This window comes from Canis lupus, chromosome 26 (genome assembly GCF_011100685.1).
Source record: "Canis lupus familiaris isolate Mischka breed German Shepherd chromosome 26, alternate assembly UU_Cfam_GSD_1.0, whole genome shotgun sequence".
In the NCBI taxonomy this organism is placed as follows: domain Eukaryota; kingdom Metazoa; phylum Chordata; class Mammalia; order Carnivora; family Canidae; genus Canis; species Canis lupus.
The window spans coordinates 23150763-23175439 of record NC_049247.1 but is presented as its reverse complement, the minus strand read 5'-3'; the positions used below and the strand labels follow the sequence as shown (position 1 = coordinate 23175439).

The 24677-nt window shown below is 44.2% G+C and overlaps 1 protein-coding gene across 3 annotated transcripts in view; it reads left to right on the top strand.

Annotated features, from left to right (window-relative positions):
* Window positions 1–20487, top strand: part of THOC5 (THO complex 5) — a 36756-nt gene extending 16269 nt beyond the window's left edge. For all 3 annotated transcript variants that reach the window (XM_038575580.1, XM_038575582.1, XM_038575581.1), the window contains 12 exons: window positions 626–703; window positions 1398–1438; window positions 1673–1772; window positions 3206–3314; window positions 8170–8271; window positions 8805–8901; window positions 9487–9601; window positions 10892–10995; window positions 11130–11217; window positions 16244–16359; window positions 17032–17222; window positions 20283–20487. In XM_038575580.1, the coding sequence (XP_038431508.1) occupies window positions 626–703; window positions 1398–1438; window positions 1673–1772; window positions 3206–3314; window positions 8170–8271; window positions 8805–8901; window positions 9487–9601; window positions 10892–10995; window positions 11130–11217; window positions 16244–16359; window positions 17032–17222; window positions 20283–20346 (1205 nt within the window). In that variant the 3' untranslated portion in view covers window positions 20347–20487. The remainder of the gene's footprint in view (window positions 1–625; window positions 704–1397; window positions 1439–1672; window positions 1773–3205; window positions 3315–8169; window positions 8272–8804; window positions 8902–9486; window positions 9602–10891; window positions 10996–11129; window positions 11218–16243; window positions 16360–17031; window positions 17223–20282) is intronic.
* Window positions 20488–24677: the final 4190 nt, after the last annotated feature.

Genomic DNA, 24677 nt, shown 5'->3' with positions numbered 1-24677 from the left:
TCATTTGGTCTTCACCACCCACTGGGCAGCTACCATTTGTCAAGGCAGAATTACACAGATGCAGAAAGTGGGGCTCAGAGCAGTGACATAAATTTCCAGATGTTTAGGAATTGATGGGGCAGGAACTCAGATCTGGGACTAGACTACAGAGTCCAAGTTCTGTCCAGTGCCCTGCCTCCCCAGTTAAATGTGACCATGCTGGCCAGATGCTAGGTGTAGTACAGAACAGAGAATAAGCCCTTAGAGCCACTGTTTCCAGGATAATTATGGGCTTCTGGATCAGAACCTTTAAGACAGTTGGCAGAAGGTATTTTGTGGCTTTAGGCCCTAGATTGGGATTGGGCATTTGTGTAAGCCTAAAAGAGAGGCGTTCACTGTAGTCTCGGGTGGCGCTTGTCCCAAAAATCTGCACTTGGGTTTTTTTTTCTCAGTAAACAATGGAAAAAAGACTTAAGTTTGCTACCTTGTTCCTCTTCATCTAAAGAAAGGGCTTTTGCCCTCCTAACTCCCAGTCAGTAAGTTCCTGTGACAAAGGCAGAAGAAATGTAGTCCTAGAGATAGCCTGTTTATGTAGCTTAGCTCCTTCTCTCAGCAGCTGTCATATGAAGCTTTTTCTTGCTCACAGATAAGACGTTGTCTGTGGCAATTGAAGGCAGTGTGGATGAAGCCAAGGCTTTATTTAAGCCTCCTGAAGACTCCCAAGGTAATTTAGTTGGTATCCTCTCCCAAGTCTTCCATAGCTGATTCTAGGAGCACTGGGTCATCACCCAAGGGCATAGTGCTAGTCCTTTGGAAATTAGCTGTACTGGTTCTGAGTATGAGAGAGCTTGACTTTAATGACTTAATGCTCAAGGGTAGACAGAGAGAAACCCTGCTTGTGGATTTCATCCCTGTCACTCACTAGCTCACTGGTCCTGGGAAAGCTCCTTGACATTTCTGAGACTCAGTTTACTCACCTGTCAAAACAAGATAGTAATACCTCATATAGACTATCGTGGATTAAGTTTGGTCATGTGTGCAAAGTCTTTAGCATCATTCTGGGCTCATAGCAACTCCTCAAATTGCATGAGCTGCTACTGTTGTTATTATTTATATAACTGTTGCTGCAGCCACCACCATTACCAGTGGAGGGGCTTGTGGTCCATAGGATGACATTAAAAAGTATTTTCAGAAATGAGGGGTTGGGGTGGAATTATCAGGCATTTCTCTGTTTTTTCCTTGCATCACCGTGTCTTCCATACTGAATAAGCAGCAGCAAATTCATTTATTATGTATTCTAAAGAAACCCATTTACAAATGACACAGAGTCTTGGCCCCTTTATGCTTCGTGGGTTGAGGCACTTTAGGGAGCATTGGGACCCCCCTCCCCATCTCTAGATGCTTTTTTGTGGTTGCAGATGATGAGAGCGACTCGGATGCTGAGGAGGAGCAGACTACGGTGAGAGCCGTGTCCCCCACGAGTATGCTAAGCAACTGCCTGCTAGTTGGCAGGTGCCATTCTCCCCAGAAGCAGAAGAGAAAGGTTGGAAAGAAAGGGCTGCTGGGGGCCTGGCAGCCAGATACCTGAAGCAGCAGGTCCCAGGCAGCAGTACCGTGGCCCTGACCTGTAGGGAGAAGGAAGGGGAGATTCATGTGACCGGTGCTTATCTGCTTTGATCTTTCCTTTGTCCAGAAACGCCGGCGACCCACACTGGGAGTTCAGTTGGATGACAAACGCAAGGAGATGCTGAAGAGGCACCCGCTATCAGTCATGCTGGACCTGAAATGCAAAGGTCTGGTTTTCCTTGTTCTGGGGGACCCCATAGCATCTAAAAGTTTGGCTAGCTGCAGGTGTACAAAGTCCAGCAAACCAAAGTCCTCTTTGACCAAGAAAAGATTCTAGTTTCATATTTCTGTTTTTCCTCATTGTTTTGCTTAGAGTTTGTTTCATTTTTTTGAAGTCGTAACCATAACAACAAAACCAGGCACATAATGAATGATTGGTAGAATTACACCAATTTCTGAATTTGTTAAGTCAGATACACAGAACAAGTTGCAAGAGTATGCAGGTTTTAGTTTAGTTTTGTTTTTTTTTTTTTTTTTTTAAGATTTTATTTATTTATTTGAGAGAACGATAGCACAGGCCAGGGGGAGGGTCAGAGGGAACAGGAGAAGCAGGCTCCCCGCTGAGCAGGGAACCCAGTGTGGAGCTTGATCCCAGGACACTGAGATCATGACCTGAGCCAAAGGCAGATACTTAACTGACTAAGCCATTCAGGCACCTTGAGTATGTATATTTTTGAGTAATATGACCATTGTGCTTAATATAACAGACATAAGTAGAGGTTTGTATTCTGTAGAGAATATATGTTTTTTTTTTTTTTTTTTTTTTTGATAGAGAATATATGTTTTGAAACTAGTTTTGTATGGATAAAAAAGCAAATGATAAAGCATTCTAGGAGTATAAGAGTTAACAGTTACATGCTAGTTTTTCTCTCACCTGAGACTCTCAGACTCTGATCCTTGGTCTTACCTCCAAGGACAACCATTATGACACATTTCTTATGTATTTTCTAGAACTCTTCTATGCATTGAGAAGCTTTTATACAAGTGTGTATTCTCTTTTCCTTTTAGTTTTTATACAAATGGAAACATACTGTACACACTGGTCCTCTCTATACTTTTTTTAAAAACTTATTATTTTTAGGTAATTTTAGACTCCATAATAGAGTTCTCATGCTCTTCACCCAGCTTCTCCTGATTGTCAGCATTTTACCTAACCACAGTACAATGATCCACAGTACAATGACTGAGATTATGGATTTTGGGGAGGAATACCATAGATGTGTCATCATCACATCACATCAAATCAGGGGTAAATGGTGTCACTGTGTCTTATTACTGGTTACGCAGACCTGGATCCACTTGGTGATCACTTGAGATTACTTGAGCAAAGGCCTCTGGGCTGGGAGTCTGGAGCTTGTTAGAAGGAGCTAAGTCCAGCCCACACTCAAGAGGAAGGAAATAAAGTTCCCCCTGTTGGAGAGAGGAGTTACTAAGAATTTGTAGACATTCTTCTTTTTTTAAATCAATATAAAATTGACGTTGAGTTTTGTTTTTATAGTAAAAGTTTTTAAAGGCCTTGCTGACTTTTCTGTTCCATTACACCATAAACTGTTCTCATGTTCACCTTGTACTTGCTTTTCTTTTCCTCCTCCCCCTCCAGATGACAGTGTACTTCACTTGACTTTCTACTACCTCATGAACCTCAACATCATGACAGTAAAAGCCAAAGTGACGACCGCCACGGAGCTGATCACCCCCATCAGTGCAGGGTATTGGGCAAGCGCTATGAAAAGTGGGGGTGGCTGTGAGAAGAGCCTCAGTGTGGGCTGCTCCTGGTTCCTCACGCTCTGAGGAGGTGCATGACTATGTTGATTTCTGTTGTCACATCCACATGGCCTAGAAGTCTTGGCGCATAACTGATATTTAGGAAGCACTTACTGACTTTAGTTGGTCCTTTTACTACATAGTAGATGATAAAATGACTACAGTGTATGGCAAATTGAGTAGGCAGGGCAGAGCACTGTTTTTATAAACAGTGGAAAGGCATGAATGGAGTTTGGCAGACATTATTAGGTTGACAAATTTAAATTTAGGCCATCCTCTTCCTTTACCTTTTCTCTCCCAAGGTGCTGGGATTTTTGTTCCACAGCTCAACTGGTACCAGGTTGTCCTTACCTGGTGGTGAGAAGAGGTTTTGAGGAAAGTGAGCAGAGGCATAGTAATCATTGCCACAGGTCGAGTATCCCCAGGAAGCCCCTGACTGTGGTGGTCTTGTTCCACAGCTAGGAATAGGAAGAAGGCAAGCGGACCCAAGAGAGCCTGGATGTTAAATAGCCTCACTTACAAGAGCACTAGCCTGGCCTAGCAGTCCTGCACACTGAGTCCTCGAGTTGGCTGTCCAAAGACCACTGAGTGTGGCAGGAGTCTAGCTCCTGCTGGGTTGTGGCTCTTCCTGTGGCGGCTACCTGATGGTGTGGTGTCCTTGGGTTTTCTACCCTGTACTTAGCGTTCACATCCCCTTCAGGCTGCAGTCTCAGTCCCTGTGTTTGAGAGTGGTGTTTGGTCACCTTTGGGTACTCGGGATGAATTGACCCTGTTCTCACCTGGCCCCAGCAGAGGGAGCCCAGGGCTGGCTTCTTCGGGCTACACTGCCCAGCCAGAGCTCTCTATCTAGGAGCTTGAGGCAGTGGTGGAGCTTCTACATTGTGCAATGATGGGAGCAGTGCTGCTGACTGCTTACCAGCTGGACTCAGAACCCCTGTGTGTCCCCAGTCTGCCACTTACAGCTGTGGGTGCACCTACTGAGTTTCCTGTCCACTGAGTCTGCTTTCTCGCTCTGGTCATTAATTGTGATATCCCCTTTGAGGGTGTTCATGAAGGATCGGGTTCAGTGCTTAGTGTAGGTGAAGCACTTGGTAAATAACAGTTGTGTTTATCATCATGAATTTGCTTAACTCTTCACAACAATTTTATAAGGGGAGGAAACTGAGGCCTGTGTACCTCTGTACTGTATGCCTGTCATTGAGAGGTGGGCTGTGGCCCCAGAAGAGAACCAGGATTATAGCAATTGCATCTTTATGGGCCTTCAGGTATGTCTAGTTCATCCCCCTCTTTTCCAGATGGAGAAACTGAAGTTCAAAGGGTATATGATCAATTATGGAAGCCCCTAGCCTAGGGCTCCAGACTCCCAGCCCAGAGGCCTTTGCTCAAGTACCTCTGCTTTGGCCCCTGGAGATACCAGCCTGGTATATGGTTCTATTTGTTTATCCACTAAACATAAGGATACTTTTTTCTCCCTAGTATAATCACAGTCTCACACTAATTCTTTAATATCATCCAATATCCAGTCAGAGTTCTGATTTCCCTGATTTTCTCACAACTGTTTGTTTTTACGTTGGGTTTTGTTTTTTTTTGTTTTTTTTTTCTTTTTTTGTTTTTTTTTCTTTTTTTTAATTTTTATTTATTTACTTATGATAGAGAGAGAGAGAGAGAGAGAGGCAGAGACACAGGCAGAGGGAGAAGCAGGCTCCATGCATCGGGAGCCTGATATGGGATTCGATCCCGGGTCTCCAGGATCACGCCCTGGGCCAAAGGCAGGCGCCAAACCGCTGCGCCACCCAGGGATCCCTTACGTTGGGTTTTGAATCTGGATCTCTGTAAGGTCCAGATGTTACAATCGGGTGAAGCTTCTCTCAAGCTTCTTTTCATCTGAATGTTGCTGCCATGTGTTTATTTGTTGAGGGGAATGGGTTGTTTGTATGTTTCTCCAGTCTGGATTTTGATTGCATCCCTACAGTGCAATTTAATGAGTAATAGAATCTTTCATGTAAAATTTTAGTCAGATTTAGAGGCTTGATCAGATTTGGTTTTTTGTTTGGTTTGGGTTGGGTTGGGTTGGGTTGGGTTTTTTGTAGGGGACAGGAGCAGGACAGTATCATAGATGCTGAGTACTTTGATCAGGAGGCACAGGTGGTTTATTTTTGTAGCATTAGCATTGACAACCATTGCCAGGATCTATTCTTTATGGAATTGATGTTTTTTTTTTTTTGGTTTTTTTTTTTTTTTTCAAAGATTTTATTCATTTATTCATGAGAGACACACACACACACACAGAGAGAGAGAGAGAGAGAGAGAGAGGCAGAGATAGAGGCAGAGGGAGAAGCAGGCTCCACGCAGGGAGCCCGACGTGGGACTCAATCCCGGGTCCCCAGGATCAGGCCCTGGGCTGAAGGCGGCGCTAAACTGCTGAGCCACCTGGGCTGCCCCAAGTTTGTTGGGTTTTTTTAAGATTTTATTTATTTATTCATGAGAGACATGGAGAGGGAGGCAGAGACATAGGCAGAGGGAGAAGTAGGGAGCTTCTGATGCTGCACTCGATCCCTGGACCCAGGATCACGCCATGAGCTGAAGGCAGACGCTCACCACTGAGCCACCCAGACGTCCCACAGAATTGATGTTCTTAATACAAATGATTTAATGTTTAACCAACCTTGCTAAATATTCTTCAAGAAATTATTTTCCAGAGGTGCCTGGGCATGATCCCAGGGTCCTGGGATGGAGTCCCATGTTGGGCTCCCTACTTGACAGAGAGTCTGCTTCTCCCTCTGTCTCTTCCCCCTGCTTGTGATCTATCTCATACTCTCTCTCTTTTTCAAATAAAAGATAAAACCTTTAAAAAACAAAAGAAAGAAAAAAATTATTTTCCAGATGATCTCCATTAGGGCATTTTAACTAATCAGTTCTTCCACTTTTAATTATTTTCCACTTTTACTTTACCAAATTTTTAATCTTTTAAAGTTTATTATTATTTTATATCAAAGATTTGAGTAATGGGGCAGTTTTTGTTTTGGTGTTTTTTTGTTGTTGTTTTTTAAAGATTTTATTTATTTACTCATGAGAGACACAGAGTGAGAGGCACAGACACAGGCAGAGGGAGAAGCAGGCTCCATGCAGGGAGCCCGACGTGGGACTCGATCCGGGGTCTCCAGGATCACGCCTTGGGCCGAAGGTGGAGCTAAACCGCTGAGCCACCTGGGCTGCCCTTTGTTGTTGTTTTTAAAGTAGGCTCCGCAACTAGTGTGGAGCCAAGTGCAGGACATAAACTCACTACCCTGAGATTGAGACCTGAGCCAAGATCAAGAGTTGGATGCCTAACTGAGCCACCCAGGAGCCCGTTGGTGTATTTTTATGACTATATATAACTCTCCTTTTACATCCATTATTTTAACCAAATTCATTTGTCCTGAACCACGCTTATATTTATGGATATAAATTTTGTCAAGAAGATTTAATTCTTCCATCGTGTTTTGTTAATTAGGAATACTTTATTATGCAACTTTAGCTGTTCTGCTCTGTTTTTGTTGATTCGTTCTATTAGTGATAGTCACTAAATATTGGCCAAAAGACTGACAGGTTTGTTTGTTTGTTTTAAGTTTTATTTATTTATTTATTTATTTATTTATTTATTTATTTATTTATTATTTATTTATTTATTATTTATTTATTTATTGGAAGGGGAAGGGGCAGAGGGTGAAGGAGAGAGAAAAGTCTCAGACTATGTGCTGAGCAGGGAGCCCAACTCAGGGCTCAGTCTCAGGACCACAAGATCATCATGACCTGAACTGAAGTCAGACACTTAAAACACTTGAGCCACCCAGGATCCCCTAAAAGACTGATAGTTCTTATTTATTTTTTAGCCAATTCTCCATGAAAGGCAGTAAAGGGGCAGAGACCTTGAGGAGGGGAGAGAATGTAGGAGAGACAGAACAGGGAAGAGTCCAAAGCTGCCACTGCCCCGTTGCTAAGTTCTTAAAGGCATGCGGGGGTCTGAGCAGCAGGATTAGTCCGTTCTGCCTGAGTTGCTCCTGATGCCTTACCTGAAAAGGTGAAGGAGAATCCCCTGCTGGTTGAGGGAAAGAATGATCCTTGTCCTTTGAGGTCAGCTTATTCCTCTCCCCTCCCATCCCTTCTCCACTTGTCATGTTTATTACAGGCTATGCCCTAACCATTCCAGGTGGGTGGCAATGGTGCTGTCTCTCTGCTTATAGCTCTGGGTCACCTTGTCTCCGCATGTGATAATGTCTTTTTCTGGGAACATAAAGGGGACCTTTCTCTGTGAGTAGCATCAGATTTGGTCAAAGTGAGATACACGTACCATCAAAGCTCTGCACTTGTTCTTTTAGAATAGAAAGGAATCTCTTATGCCCTTATGAAAATTGTGATTATTTTATCTCCAGTGTCATAGCGGTTTGCTGCCTCGAGGAAAGGCCCTGGTCACCATAAACCTCTTGAAGGGATAGGATTTTCAAAAATTTGGCAGTTAGGACTACTACTGTCTTTGATCAGACAGTGCAAATCCCAGTTGTAGCACTTACTAGTAGTGTGATCTTAGACAAGCCATATCTTTCAAAGCCTTGAGTTTCTTCTCTGTAAAATGGAAATGGTTATACTCCTTCAAAGGGTTGTGAGGATCTGGGGACCTTAAGTATAAAGGGTCTGGTCCACAAGAAGATTCTGGAAATGGTAGCATGATCATCACAGTAGGTGGCATTATCATCCCCAGATGACCAAGTCTGCCTTAAGGTGTTGGCCAGCGTTTTCACTGCAGTCTTTTCCCTTTTCCAGTGACTTGCTATCTCCTGACTCAGTCCTGAGCTGTTTGTATCCGGGGGATCACGGAAAAAAAACTCCAAATCCAGCCAATCAGTATCAGTTTGATAAAGTTGGGTGAGTCAGCAGTGTTTTCTCCTCTCCCAGCCTCTCTGCTTTGGAGTTTCTCTGGCAGCTCAAGCCCAGCGTTGGGGAGCTGTTAGAGCCAGAGGCCTGTCAGCAGGGAGTGGAGACCATATGGAAGGGTGGGTGGAAGGATCAAACTTGAAGGACATGATAACATGTGATACAAAAATATGGTTTAACATTTTAATTTTCTAAAAAAAAAAAAAAAAAATTTAATTTTCTGAGTATTAAAAACTTTTAAAATGTTTTAAAAATTGGTAGGCTAGTGAAGAGATCAAGGGCACTGCCTTTTTATTGAGATTTGTTTCTAAGTTGGGGTGGAAAGAGAAAAGCAAACTTGGGAGAGGTGAAATTCACAATAGGGAGATTATGAAGTTTGGAGGCTTTGCTGGCAACCTGGCTTTAAGTGTTGCTGAGCCTATAGGACCAGCCCATTTGTGAGTAGAGGGGGATAGGAGGAAGGCTACCCTGGGACCACTGAAGAAAGGACATAAAATCATTTTATGCTGTGTTCTTTTCTGTAGCATCCTGACTTTGAGAGACTATGTACTTGACCTAGGTCACCCCTATTTGTGGGTACAGAAGTTGGGTGGCCTCCACTTCCCCAAAGAGCAGCCCCAGGTGTGTACACTGATCCATTCTCCTTGGCTAAAGATCTTTACTTCCTCACCTCCTGTACAGACTCCAGAAAAGCTTCTGATGGCCTCTGGGGGCTTTGAATTATTAGAATGCTTTCCCTCCAAGCTATGATTTGTCCTCCCTCCACTCAGGATACTAAAATGTCTGAGGCCTACAAGTGTTCAGGTATCTTTTGCCTTCTCCCTGAGCCCAGTAGCTGTCTTGATCAAAGTAACTTGGGTCCTTGCTCTGGGTGCAGCATAGCTCCAGGCTCTGCCACCCCTCAGTCTTGGGTACAAAGATGCCAAAAATGAGGTGTCAACAGAATCCCAGGGGATCTGGCATCTTAGCAGAAGTCTTTCTTTCTCAGGAGCTGGCCAGTCCTCTTAAGAACCCAGTAGCTTGTATTGTTCCTCCTGGAACTAAGCATCAGGCCTGTCATAGCAGGCAAACCCTGCCATTCCCATAAGATACCCATCTCAGGGTGTGGGTGGTACTGGCTACCACAGGCAAGCAGGGCCTAGGAGAGAGGCAGTGCCTGGAGGAAGGGATGGAGCACTCAGGCATGCTGCTCACTGTCATCCACAGCACACAGTGATTGCTGACCACTCGCTGAGTGCCAGCCACATGGAGACAACCATGAAACTGCTGAAGACCAGGGTACAGTCCCGCCTGGCCCTCCACAAACAGTTTGCATCCCTGGGTAAGCTAATGTTAGGGCTGTGGTTTAAGGACCACTTGGACAACACAGAAACTAAGATGACTTTTCCTTTGCTCTGATGTCTTAAATCCTGGTGACACATCAAAGAAGCCTTGGTTCCTGGCTCTTTCTGAGCAGAGGTGTTGGCGGGACCCCTGGGGGAGAGCTACCAGCCCATCTAGACAGAGATCTGAGCTCCTCTCAGGGCCGTGAAGGCTGTCCTAGCTCACAAAAGAGGCCCAAAGCCTTCTGGGTGGTCCAAGTTAGTGGACTGGTCAGGAACAGCTTATTCTAGGTTAGTGCATGTCAGACTTTGGTATACATTCTACAGATATTAATAGCCTAGGTCATGCTTTGTAGAGCTTACATTTAGCTTATTTGAGTATAGCTGTTCAGGGAACCACCCCCTCATTCCTCCCCTAAGACCTATTGAGCTAGCATCCTCCATGGTGAGGCTGAACCTTAGTGTTTTTCATAAGCTCCCAGGTGATTGTGATGAGCCATTAACTAAGGTGGTAGCCAAATGGGTGTTCCTTTTCATTCATTCAGTAAATACTTGTCAAGGGCTTACCATGCATAAGGCACTTGTGGAATAGTGAGAATTTAGATCTTTCTGATCTAAAATAGTCACTGTCAGGAAAGGCATTGTATTTCTGGGACCCATCTAGAGACTGTACCACTCTGGAGCAATTCTTGTACTACACGTGGACCCAGATGTCTCCAGGGCAGCATTACTCCTCTGTCGGGCTTGCTCCTCATCAGCATTACTGGAGTTTTATCCCAAGGTTGTATGATTGTCATCCTGGACAGCGTTTACTGTGTTGGCATATTTGCAGATTGAAGTGCCAGCAGGAATTTGCCCTGGAGCAGTTCTTTAGGTCTCCTCCCTTAGAGGAACTGACACAGAACACTTCAGTCATTTCCTCCATCAAGGTCAGCTGTGAAAACACAGCCCTCTCGGCTATTTGATCTAATTAACAGTCACTGCTGCAGAGGCCCTGTCACTGGTTCTGATGACCTGAGGGGGGGGGTGTGGTTGTTTCACTAGCCATCATTTGCATTAAATGTAATGCACCATGAATGCTGGTGCTAGGTCTGGCAACAAGCACATAGCACCAGCTGAAGGTCAGATTGGTGTGCCTGCATTCCTGGCACTTGTTGACCAGAGCATCTACTGAATGCCTTCTGTACCTGGACAGCTGGTAGGGCCAGCTGAGCCCTCCAGATGATACCAGTTACCCAGTGCAGCACCTGATTTCTACTTGTAATGCCATGTATCTTGCTCTCTTTTAGAACATGGCATTGTACCAGTTACCAGTGATTGCCAGTACCTATTCCCTGCAAAGGTGGTCTCCCGCCTGGTGAAGTGGGTGACAATTGCCCATGAGGATTACATGGTAAGTGGAGGAGTGACAGGTCACCCTTGCTGTCCCAAAGACCCACATCACATTTCAGCTCCTGCCCTTCCACCAGAAGTGCAGGTGATTTGACTAGACAATACAGGAGTTCTCTCCTCTGTGGTGACTTCTAGGAGCTGCATTTCACCAAGGACATTGTAGAGGCGGGACTGGCTGAGGACACTAATCTCTACTACATGGCACTTGTGGAAAGAGGCACAGGTAATTGCTCTTCTCATCACAGTGGTAGGCAAGGGTAGCTAGTAAGAATAAAACATTCCTGAGGGTTGCCCAAAGAAAGCAAAAGATCCTGGAATCCTGCTGGGGTGACTTAGCAAATAGTAATGATTGTAAGACCTATCATTCAGTGAGGACTTGATCTGTAACACAGCCACATCCATGTTTTGTCTCATTTAATCCTCATGACAGTGCTGGAAGTAGTAATGCAGGTATCCCCCATTTTCCTAAAGTTTGCATTCCACTTTGCTTTTACCAAAAAAACTATATTAATACCTGTTTTCATTAACCAAAAGAAAGAATTTTGGGACACCTGGGTGGCTCAGCAGTTGAGCATCTGCCTTTGGCTCAGGGCCTGATCCTGGATTCTCCAGGATCCAGTCCCGCATTAGGCTCCTTCCATGGAGCCTGCTTCTCCCTCTGCCTGTGTCTCTGCCTCTCTCTCTCTCTCTCTCTCTCTGTCTCTCATGAATAAGTAAAATCTTTAAAATTTTTTTCACTTTTATCAAAGAAGTTATTACTGTATTAATGTAGGCTTTTATTAAATAAAGTGGCATTAATGCTCAGAATGTGGGGGATGCCTCTTGCTTTTTGCCCCTTTGGCTTATGAAAGGTTTCATAGGAATGCTCTACTTTGGATAATAGGAGAAACCTGTATTCCCATTTTATTTTATTTTTTTTTTGTTTTGTTTTGTTTTGTTTTGTTTTGTTTTGTTGTTTTTTTTTGTATTCCCATTTTATAGGTGACATTTAGGCTTAGTCACAAATGCAGTTTGACGTCTGAACCTGAGCTCTTAGCCCTTTGCTTTATCGTTCTCTAAAAGCAGATACCGGGATCCCTGGGTGGCGCAGCGGTTTGGCGCCTGCCTTTGGCCCAGGGCGTGATCCTGGAGACCCGGGATCGAATCCCACATCAGGCTCCCAGTGCATGGAGCCTGCTTCTCCCTCTGCCTGTGTCTCTGCCTCTCTCTCTCTCTCTGTGACTATCATAAATAAATTAAAAAAAAAAATTAAAAAAAAAAAAAATAAATAAAAGCAGATACCTGTTCCTCCTCTTCACAGAAGGGGTGACATGTCACTCTCAGGTTATGAAGTGCAGAGTGGCAGGACCTTCCTCTCTGTCTGGTGTTCCTGTACTCACTTTGCATCGAAAAGTGTTGATTCATGATTCCTCACAGCTATCTTTGTGTCTAATTTGCCAAGGCTTCCTGTGGAGCCACCCAGGTGCTGCCTGTGGAGCTGTTTTCTGGCTCCTGCCTTGCAAGCCTGGGACTGCCCACAGGATCTGACCCTGAGGCTGAGTGCTCTGGCCACAGAGCTGAAGGAGTTGTCTGTGGTTCTAAGACAGTGTGAGAAATATAAGGAAAGGTTGCACTCTCTGATGTTAGTTTCTCTACCCTAATATCTTCCATTCTTTTTTCTTTGTGTGTTTTAAAAATATTCTAAGGACATTAAATACTTTATAGATATAGTTGAAGTTCCCTGGTTTCTACTTCATTCTCTCCCTTATAATTGGTGACTGCTATTTGGAATTTGTACATTTGCTTCCCATCCTTTTCCTTTCTAAAAATACTTTTATCTTGTCCCTAAATAACCTAGAGTACTGTTTTGAAAGGGCACAAAATATGTAGTTCAAGAAATTTATAAAGCTGCAAGTGGAAGTCGTCACTGGAAGATGTCACTATGCTTCCTAGTTGAGCAGATGAAAGCTTGTAAAGATAGTAAGTGTTCTAGACCCATCAGAATAAATGTGATAAAGTTTTCATAAGATGCATTATAGAATTTGAAAATTCAAGAGTGAAATTTAAATGAATAAGTGGGCAGCAATTCCAAAAAAAGAAAAAAATATATATATATGTATATATTAACAATCCTAAAAAAAAAAAAACAATCCTTTTTTTTTTTTTTTTTTAAAGATTTTTTTTTTTTAATTTATTTATGATAGTCACAGAGAGAGAGAGAGAGGCAGAGACACAGGCAGAGGGAGAAGCAGGCTCCATGCACTGGGAGCCCGATGTGGGATTCGATCCCGGGTCTCCAGGATCGCGCCCTGGGCCAAAGGCAGGCGCCAAACCGCTGCGCCACCCAGGGATCCAAAAAAAACAATCCTTAAGTCACTTTACAACAGATCAGTTTGAAAACTGATGGATTAAAAACAGAAAATTGGTGAATAGAGGTAAATCCGGAAATATATGCTAACTGTTAGGACAGAAGCCACAACAAAGAAGGGACTTCTTATTTTTTATTATTTTATTTTATTTTATTTATTTTTTTGGGGGGGGATATTTTATTTTATTTTTAAATGTTATTTTATTTAAATTCGGTTAATTAACATATAGCATATTATTAGTTTCAGAGATAGCGTTCAGTGATTCATCAGTTGTATGTAACACCCACCCAGGGCTCATGCCTGTGCTTTTTTTTTTTTTTTTTTTTTTTTTTTTTTTTAAGATTTTATTTATTCATGAGAGAGAGAGGCAGGCAGAGGGAGAAGCAGGCTCCATGCAGGGAGCCTGACGTGGGACTTGATCCCCAGTCTCCAGGATCACACCCTGGGCTGAAGGCAGTGCTAAACCACTGAGCCACCAGGGCTGCCATGTGTGCTCATGTGTGCTCCTTAATGCCCATTCCCCCACCCACCTTCCCTCCAGCAACCCTCAGTTTGTTTGTTTGTTTGTTTATTTTTTTAATATTTTATTTATTTATTCATGATAGTCACACAGAGAGAGAGAGAGAGAGGCAGAGACACAGGCAGAGGGAGAAGCAGGCTCCATGCACCGGGAGCCCGATGTGGGATTCGATCCCGGGTCTCCAGGATTGCGCCCTGGGCCAAAGGCAGGCGCCAAACTGCTGTGCCACCCAGGGATCCCCTCAGTTTGTTTCTTATAGTTAAGAGTCTCTCTTACAGTTTGTCTCCCTCTCTGATTTCATCTTATTTTATTTTTCCCTCCCTTTCCCTATGATCCTCTGTTTTGTTTCTTAAATTCCACATGAGTGAAATCATTTGATAATTATCTTTTTCAGATTGACTTATTTCACTTACCATAATACCCTTTAGTTCATCTACATTGTTGCAAATGGTAAGGTTTCATTTTTTTTGATTGCTGAGTAATGTCCCATTGTGTACATATACCACATCATCATTATCCATTCATCTTTCAGTGGAGATCTGGGCTCTTTCCATTGTTTGGCTGTTGTGGACATTGGGGTGTAGGTTCCTCCTTGGATCACTATTGTATCCTTTAGGTAGGACTCACTTTTTAATAAATGTAATTGAAACTATCAGAAAAGAATTCTCTTAACTTATACTCTCTTATCTTCTGTTGTTTGAATTAGTGGTGTATCAACAGTTCTTCTTTCCCCATTATATAATGAAAAAGGAATGACATACTTAACCCGTTGGTAGAAAGGGTAAATGTCATCCTGTGGAGAAAGGCAAAGGCTGTCACCAGAGAAAAAATGAATATGCTATAAAATGCAACTATTTTCAGGGGCACCTGAGTGGCTTATTTGGTTAAGGATCTGCCTTCAACTCAGGTCATGATCTCAAGGTCCTGGGATCGAACCCTGTGTTGGCCCCTGGCTCAGCAAAGAGTCTACTACTCCCTCTTCCTCTATTCCTCCCCACTGTTTGTGCTGTCTCTCTCCCTCACTCAAATAAAAATAAAGTCTTGAAAAATACATGAGGTGCCTGGGTGACTCAGATGGTTAAGCATCTGCCTTAGGCTTGGGTCATGATCCTGGGGTCGTGGGATCGAGCCCCACATCAGACTTCCTGCTCAGTGGGGGATCTGCTTCTCCCTCTCCTTCTAACCCTCCTCACTGCTCATGTTCTCTCATGCGCGCACACACACACACACTCTCTCTCTCTCTCTCAAGTGAATAAATTCCAAAAAATAACTATTTTTTAATGAGTATGAACACAGCTTTGATATCAGACAGTTAAACTCAGCACTGCTGCTTTGCAACAGTTTGATCTAAGGAAGTTTCTATCAGAGCTTCAGTTTCTTCATATGTAAAATGGGGATGGTAATAACGGTACCCATCTCATAGAATCATTGCTAGGATGAAATAAAATGTGTGTAAAGAGTTTATTTAGCACAGTGCTTGGAATACAGTAAGTACTCAATAAATGTTGGCTATTAAAAAGTTTCACATAACAAAATTCATAAGAAAAGGAATATAGAAAATGTATATGATGTAACAGCTAATACATAATATTGTTGGAAAGAAAAAACAGATAGTAATTCTTCATGTGAAAAAAATCCTTAACTTACCGGTAAAAAAAGAAATGCCAGTTAAAACAAACTTCTGTCAAAGGAGCAAATAGAACTCTTGGGCAGACCCAGTGTAGACCAGACTCCGGGGAGTCCAGACAAATCATCCTTGGAGGAACCAGAGTTAACAGGACCTCACTTTCTGCAACTTGACAATTCTACTTTGGAGATTCTAGAACAAAAATAAAAGTCAGTTAGTACCAGAATGTGTTGTGCAGTACTTGAATTAATATAAGACAAAGAGGGGATCCCTGGGTGGCGCAGCGGTTTGGCGCCTGCCTTTGGCCCAGGGCGCGATCCTGGAGACCCGGGATCGAATCCCACATCGGGCTCCCGGTGCATGGAGCCTGCTTCTCCCTCTGCCTATGTCTCTGCCTCTCTCTCTCTCTCTGTGACTATCATAAATAAATAAAAAAAAAATTAAAAAAAATATATATAAGACAAAGAGTTAGGGCAGCCCAGGTGGCTCAGCGGTTTAAGGCCACCTTCAGTCCAGGGCCTGATCCTGGAGACCCGGGATCGAGTCCCACTTCGGGCTCCCTGCTTAGAGCCTGCTTCTCCCTCTGCCTGTGTCTCTGCCTCTGTGTGTGTGTGTGTGTGTGTGTCTCATGCATAGATAAATAAAATCTTAAAAAAAAAAAAAGACAAAGAGCTAGCCTCAGGGGTCCATTAGGGTTGATCCCTGGCTGGCAAACTCTGTCTCAACTGATTCTTCCTCATTCCTCCCTTCCCAGCCAAACTCCAGGCTGCTGTGGTGCTGAACCCTGGCTACTCCTCCATCCCACCCATTTTCCAGCTCTGTCTGAATTGGAAAGGGGAGAAAACCAATAGCAATGATGACAACATTCGGGTAAGGCCCTGCTGGGTTGATGGGAGAAGCAGGGTGGACTGCCCTTGGGAGGGGGAGGGCAGTGCCAGAACCTACTGCAGCTGAGAGCTTGGCCACTGGCATAATTCCAGGGACAGAGGGACCTGCCAGGATTTATAGAATTTGCTGGAGGGTGTGTGATAATAGTAGAAGAGAAAGCCTAGACCCATATTAACCACTTACCTAGCTTGGGGTCACCCCATCTTAAAATGGGGATAATATAAATCCTTGCCTTAAAAGATTGTTGTCTTGGGCTTCTGTGGAAATGTGAATAAACTCAGACACATGGAAGTGCTGAAATGAAATGGTGTGTGAGATCCTAATGGCTTAATTATCATTATACCTGTTAATTTGATTCTGTAGTGGTCTTCTGGCCATCGTTCATGTTTTTAATGCTAACACCTTCTGATTTAGCTCTTAAGATTCCTTCCCTACACACCTCCATCTTCTTGGCTGTGCGAATGTTGGGCAGGGAAAGTTAGGGGTCAGAATCAGGAAGACCCTATTCTACGGACAGGGAGCCTCAGGACAAACCCATCCAGTTTGATCTGGTGTGACCTAGCTCCTGCAGAGGCCCAGCTACAGTTTTTGTGGGGCTGTCAGACCCAACCAGTCTGACGGTAGTGCTGAATTTCTGGCTTTCCCACTTCTTAGGCCATGGAGAGTGAGGTCAACGTGTGCTATAAGGAGCTGTGCGGACCCCGGCCCAGCCATCAGCTCTTGACCAACCAGCTGCAGCGCCTGTGTGTGCTGCTGGATGTCTACCTGGAGACTGAGAGCCACGATGACAGTGTGGAGGGGCCCAAGGAATTTCCCCAGGAGAAGATGTGTCTGCGGCTTTTCAGGTGAGAAGAGGGTGGGAGCACTGGGGTTCTGGTGGTCTCCAGCCCTGCCTCTCACAGGGACTTGGGGAGAGATCAGAGCCTGGTGTGGAGGGTATGCTTGTTCTCAGGCGTACTTGTCTCTGTTCACGGGATAAATTAAAATTCTAGCCAGATTTTCGGGGGAGGGCTTGCTCCCTCTTTCCCGAAACTTTCCCTACAGCCTACTTCCTACTGTCCTGGTCCAGTTGTTCTTCACAAGCACCCCTGAAGATGGGCCACCCACTGAATGAGCAGTACCAGACCACGAACCAAGAGGATTTAGCTGAACTTCCTGTGCTTTTTTTTTTTTTTTTTTTTGGAAAACAACAGGATTTGCTTTTTACTGTCCAAATAAGCTTTTAAAACTGCATAGAGCCCCACCAGGCCCAGTCTGCCATAGTCTCCCTAGGGTGCAGCTTTATGTAGTCGGCATCATGGAAGGAACCAACTCTGAAGTTAGACAGACATAAGTGCAGATTGCTGCTTTGTTGCTCACCAGCTGTGTGACCTTGACAGAGTCACTTTAGCGCTGGACCTATTGCTGAAGGCTGACATGGAAATAAACTGTCTGGCTCATGGTAGATATAGAGAATTATTAGAGGTAATTCATATAAACTATGAGAATCATTCCTGGCACAGACGGGCTCACAGAATGCCATTAGGTCCTGACAGCTTGATGTTTGGTGTATCTGTGCTCATGGCACTCTAGCTACTACTCTTTTCACTTTGGTCAGGTCCTTTCTCTCCTTTTCATCCCCTCATGTTCTTGTTCTTAAGGAATCAGTTTCAAAACTCCAGAGTCCACACTGTTCAGACATGTCCTTCCCTTTTAAGCAAGCAGCTGGGGAGGAATGGTGTCTGGTAGAGGGGAAGGGCTATAATCTGTTTTTAATTAGGACATCCCCCTCTTCCCTGTCAGTCTAAAGGTGCCTTACCTGCCCCTCACCTTCTTCTCAGATAGCCAGTCCCAGCCTCTGGAAGCTGTGCCAGCATTCTCCCACCTCCATCTGGCACTTCCACCTGGCCTGGTTCTTCATGTTATCTGATAATAACCAGTTCCAGCCCCCAAGTGGCTGCTGAGAGGCGGAGCTGGTGGCTAGATGTTGGTAGCTTCTAGGACTTGCTCTCCCTAGTGGGTCTATGTGAGAACTCAGTTCTTCCCACCGTCCCAGCCTGCTATAACACGTTTCCAGGATGGAAGCTGTCACACGGCCAGTGTTTATTTTTTGTTATCTAATCGGATCCCAAAGGATCCATTTCCTGAAGTGCTTTGTGTGTCACCCAGGCTGAGCTCCTCTGTCAGAGCATTCTGGGATGTGCTCCTTTGGCTACTCAGGCGCAATTAACTCCATGACTGCTGAGATGTGAGTTTGTTGGCCTGGAGTCCAGCTGACCACTGGTATCAGGCCAAGGAGCTGGGCTACAAAGTGCTAGCCTGGAAGCAGGAGACTGGAGGTCTGGTTCTGCGTATGGCTGGCTGCTTTCAGGCTGTGGGTTCTTCATTAGCCACAAGCCTAGACTTGCCCAGGTGATTCTGTGCCCTTCAGATGTTGGGAAGTATGTGTCATTGTGTTTACAAATAAGGGCTTTGGGGCCAGAAAGACATGGGTTCAAATTGCAGCTCTTACCTGTGTGATGAGGGTCTACACTTAGCCCCCGAGCTTCAGATTCCTCATTGGTAAAACAGTGTCCACCTCAGGCATTGTTGGGAGAATGAAATTAAATCAGATGTCTTGTATAAAGTGCTAAATATAATGCATGCAGAGTAAGCCCTCACTTAAGTAAGTGGTTGCATTGGTGTTGGAATTAAAACCTTTGTCCTGGGATCCCTGGGTGGTGCAGCAGTTTGGCGCCTGCCTTTGGCCCAGGGCGCGATCCTGGAGACCCGGGATCGAATCCCACGTCAGGCTCCTGGTGCATGGAGCCTGCTTCTCCCTCTCTCTGCCTGTGTCTCTGCCTCTCTCTCTCTCTGTAACTATCATAAATAAATAAAAATTAAAAAAAAAAAAAAAAACCTTCTTTGTCCTCATCTCTCCAATTATATACACATACCCCTCCTTCAGACCAAGATCTAGGGTGTCACTTTTCAAGTTACCACTGAATGTCAGTCATAGGCAGACAAAAGAGGCCCTTTAGCTGGACATCATTCACTGTGGAGTTGTGTAGAAGAGGCCCCTGTGTGAAGTTCTGCCTGGGGGCCAGGATTATAGCTGAAGCACCTTAGCTTCATAAGGTTGACGTTTTGGCCATAATTGCTTGGTGTCAGACCTGGTTTTGAAGTTAGGCCTTGTACTTTCTGACCATAAAATCTCAGGCAGTTTACCTCCCCGAGCCAATTTCTTCATCTGTAAAATCTATGAAGTGGTAGAAATAGTATCTAAGAGGTAGTAAGTATAAAGCACATAGTTCTTGGCAGGCACTTAGTGCAGATTCTTTTCACCTCTGCCTACATGGAAATTTCCCTGCAAAGGAGGACTTTAAGTTTTTTTTTGCTCTATTCTACTTATTATGGAAATAAAATAGAGATGCCTGGGTGGCTCAGTCAGTTAAGCATCTGCCTTTGGCTCAGGTCATGATGCTGGGGTCCTGGGACCAAGCCCCACATCAGGCTCCCTTCTCAGCGGGGAGTCTACTTCTCCCTCTCCCTCAGCCCCTTCTCCTGGCTTGTGTACATGCTTTCTCTCTCTCCCCCTCCCAAATAAATAAATATAAATATAAATATAAATAATATAAATATAAATAGATACACACACACACATATATATATATAAAACAAAGAAAATGTGAGGGTTCCCAGAAGTGCCTGTTGTTAATGAGGGCCTTTCCAGGTTTGTGTTCATGCATTTGCAAGCATACATTTTCACCAAAACAGGATCACACCTTACATATTGTTTTATAGTCTGCTTTTCTCACAATGTCATTCCCCCTCACCCCCACCACTCCAGCAGCTGCATAGTTTTTTCTCATGTGGATGAATTGTAATTTATTTTGTGAGCCCAAAGGGCATGGTATTAACTGATCTCCCTTCTCCTGTTTCTCTAGGGGTCCCAGCAGGATGAAGCCATTTAAATATAACCATCCTCAAGGATTCTTCAGCCATCGCTGACCTCCCACTTCGCCTGTTGTTGCTCCTTATGCCTGAAGTGCTGTGCCTCTACTTTCTGCTTTGGCCCACATGGGGCTCTTGATATTCTCCAAAGACAGTTTTTTTTATTTCTAGTCTATTAAAGTGTCACTTGACCAAGTGGCCTTTGTCTTGTGGCTCCTTGGGGAGGAGGGAGGTGGGTTTGCAGTCTGGAAGGGCAGTTGGGGGCCACAGTACAGTGTGAAAGAGCTTTTGTGCATAGGCTTTCTCTAGGTGGCCAAGAAGAGCAGAATGTAGAAGATTCTGATACTGTAGAAAGATGCTGCCCTCTTAACCCACTCATCTTACTTGTTCTTGCTTTGGGAGGGCCTCATTATTTTGGTGTTTATTACCCTAAGTCCCTGCTGTTAGGAAGTAGCAGGGAAAGCCCAAGTGAGCCTAGCACAAAAAACAAAAGCTCTTCTTTCCCATCCCCTCACTCCCTCCACTAATTTTGTCAGTGCCTTCATTGGCCAGATTCTCTCTGATTATTGGATTTTATAAACATCTGACAGTACAGTGCAAAGAGAAGACAGATACAAGGAATAATTGTAAATATTGCAGGTTTTTGTGACATCAGTGAGAATGGTGTCGGAGAATCACATGTAGAGCTACCATCCAGTGAGGCTCTCGCGCAATGAAACCAGGAGACATGGTGAGGATATGTATGATAAGTTCCTGAAAAAAATAACAGTTTGACTCTCAAAGAATTAAGAGAAGTCCTGGGGAAATAGATAAAACCCTCTAAAATGTTTGCAAAATGACGACCTTTATAATAATGCAAAAGTCAAAGTGAAGGATGGCATCAAGTGTTCTTAAGACAGGTTTGTCAGAAAAGTTACTCCCTATCCTTTCAAAAAGAAATCAGTATTCATTATTTGTTTAAGAAATAAGATATAGGGGATCTCTGGGTCGCTCAATGGTTTGGCGCCTGCCTTTGGCCCAGGGTGCGATCCTTGAGTCCTGGGATCGAGTTCCATGTCGGGCTCCTGGCATGGAGCCTGCTTCTCCCTCTGCCTGTGTTTCTGCCTCTCTCTCTCTCTCTCTCTCTCTCTCTCTTATGTCTATCATGAATAAATAAATATTTTTTTAAAAAAGAAAGAAAAAAATAAAAAAGATATAAAGCTGGAAAAATACTTAATAATTATTACAGGGCAAAAAAAAAATAAAAATAAAAAAATTATTATTACAGGGCAGCCCCGGTGGCTTAGCGGTTTAGCGCCGCCTTTGGCCTGGGGTGTGATCCTGGAGTCCCGCGTCGGGCTCCCTACATGGTGCCTGCTTCTCCCTCTGCCTGTGTCTCTGCCTCTCTCTCTCTCTGTCTAATAAATAAAATCTTAAAAAAAAAAAAAATTACATACTGAGGGCACCTGGCTAGCTCAGTCAGAAGAGCATGCAACTCTTGATCTCAGGGTCATGAGTTTGAGCCCCACGTTGGGTATAGAGATTACTAAAACAAAAAACTTAAAAAGAAAATTATTACATACTTGCATATATAATCTATAAACAACTACAAGATGAAAATCTGCTCTTGTAGCAACTTCTAATATACATAAAGTTTATTTTTTGTGACAGTCCCAATCAAGTGGCTTTTTTTCTCCCACGACATACTTTGAACCTTATTCCCCATCATGCATGTATTCATTCTCAGTGGACTTTTATTATCTTTGGATAATAATGGGCCTCTGCTATGAAAGCTGTTTCCAGGGATCCCTGGGTGACTCAGTGTTTTAGTGCCTGCCTTTGGCCCAGGGCGTGATCTTGGAGTCACAGGATCGAGTCCCCCCACATCGGGCTCCCTGCATGGAGCCTGCATCTCCCTCTGCCTGTGTCTTTGCCTCTCTCTCTCTCTCTCTCTCTCATGAATAAATAAATACAATCTTAAAAAAAAAAAAAAAAGCTGTTTCTTCCTGTTCTCTCAGCTGATCACTGAACATCCCAGTAATAAGGATTTCCTGAGAAAGAACTAGGAGACTCCTGGCATTACCAGGGCCCTTCGTTTTACAGATGGAAGCCTGAGCCCTTGAGGAAAGGAGAATGTTACCTTTGGTGGCTGTTTAAATGACCGCCACCACTTGTGCATCTCCTCCTCAGCCTACATCATTCCTTTGAATTCAGAGGTAAATACTCTCTTGCCCTGCGATCCTTAAACTTCAATGTGTGTGAATCCCCCATCCTAGGAGGGGATTAGAAACAAAGATTTCCATGCCTCACTCTAATATTTGGACTCCATTGACCTAAGATAGGCCCAGGAAGTATATTTTTAACGAGCTCCCCAGGTGCATGTTGCCCTAGTCTCTTTTTGGAAATGGCTGTACTTTCTTCCCTTTCCTCATTTTTCTGGGTAACTCCTCATGTAATGCAGGGCTTGATTCTCTGCAGGCAACTCCCCATCTTCTGTCTTCGGTATGTTGGGCAGCAGTGTAAACCTCCGTGTGCTTCTTTCCACATAGCATAATCTCCTTGTCTTTTCCCTGACCTACTTGCCTGGACTCTGTCCCTGCCAGCATCCCCTTGGTCTGGCCACCTTCAGGCCCTGCGTCTCACCGCCTGTGCTGAATAAGATTGAAATGGGACCTAAAAATAGTTGCTTTAATGGCCCCTGCATTGCAGTCTCCACTGTTCTTGGCTGGAAGGCAGCCAAACTGACTCAGCACAAAAGCTTGTCTCCGATAGCTGGGACAAGGTTGCAAAGACAGCTTGTGAGCACTGGGGAAGGCTCTGCTTCTTAGGGAATGTCAGAGCCTGTCACCCTCCAGAAGAGATTTTCCATCCTCAGAGGGAAGCTGGCTGAACAAAATCCTTTGGCTGTAAGAAGTATTTTCAAACTTGTGAGAAGCCCAGGACAGTCCAGCGCCTTTGAGCTACTTAAAAGCTATTTGTGCTTCCAGTCAGCAGATTAAGAGAAAGGCCTGGCATAGGACTGTGAAGCTTCCTCCTCAACCAGAATTGTCCTTGGCCTTCCTTGAGGCACATCCCTGAGAGTAATCCCTCTCTGTCATCCTCCCACACCTGGGAGTGGCTGTAGTCGTTAAGTATCAATTTGCAGCACCGTGCCCTAAACCTATCACTGCTCAGCAAAGGGGAGGGTTTTTTTTTTACAGTATCTCAGCTTTTAAGCTTCTGATATATCTCATTAGATTGCCTTCCAAGAAGGTTTTGTCCATTTTCACTCCAACCATTAGTTCCAGAAAATTCAGGTTTCTCTGCATGCCCACTGACACTGGGTATTATTGCTTTTTTGGATCTTCTGCTCCATTCATTGTGGACATTTATCATTGTTACTGCCCTAGCATCCATTCTCTGATAACAGTACCTCTCATATCCTTTGGGAACCACACCTCCCAAACTCTCAATTTCAGTTTAAGGGGCCTGATATATTTCCCCACCTCCAGGCATGGGCAAATGACCACAGCCTAGCTCATTAGTGTCCTGTGCATACCTAGCAAAGAGCATGTGACCTTACCAGCCCAATGAGAACCAACCCCTGGACTTTTCCTGAAATATTGAACAAGAATTCTCTTCCCCCTTTAGTTTACTCAACTGTTGTTATGTAACCTTGAAGCTGGAGACCACATGGAGAGGTCCTGCCTGAGAATGAAGCCTACACAAAAGAAAATAGCCAAGAACTGGTGAAAGAGTGGTAGCATCTTGGGGAACATCATTTGAGAATTCCCCCTGGACCTTGCTTTATCTGAAGCAAGTCAACCTTCTTGAACTCCTTGGTTATATAAGCTGACCTATTGATCATTATTAATTATCGGTAGTGATAGTATTTTGCTTAAACTAGTTTGTTTTGACTACTTGCAGCATAAATAATGCTGATGAATATGGAAACCTCCAGTGCATCCCCTCAGGAACTATTGGTCAAAATTCTCTGGAACATTGCTGTGGAGTTATCAGTGCTGCAAAAAAGGTCCTTTTCTCTCTCTGGCACTTAGTAGGATTGCTCCGCCTATCTCTGATTTTAGATATAACTGTTTGGATTGCTTTGGCCAGTGAAATGTTGCCGAAATAGACCTGTATCACTTCTATATAGGACATTTAAGAGCCTGTGCAGTTTGCCACATTCTCTCTCCCCTGCCTCAGTGAACTTGGAACCCTGGGTCTAGATGGATTACCTATTAGCTTGGTTCTTTTTTTTTTTTAAGATTTTATTTATTTGTCAGAGAGTGTGCACACAGGCATGGAGAGGGGCAGGCAGAGGGAGAGGGAGAAGCAGGCTCCCCGCATGAGCAGGAAGCCTGATGTGGGCTCAATCCTAGGACCCTGGGATCATGACCTGAGCTGAAGGCAGATGCCTAACTGACTGA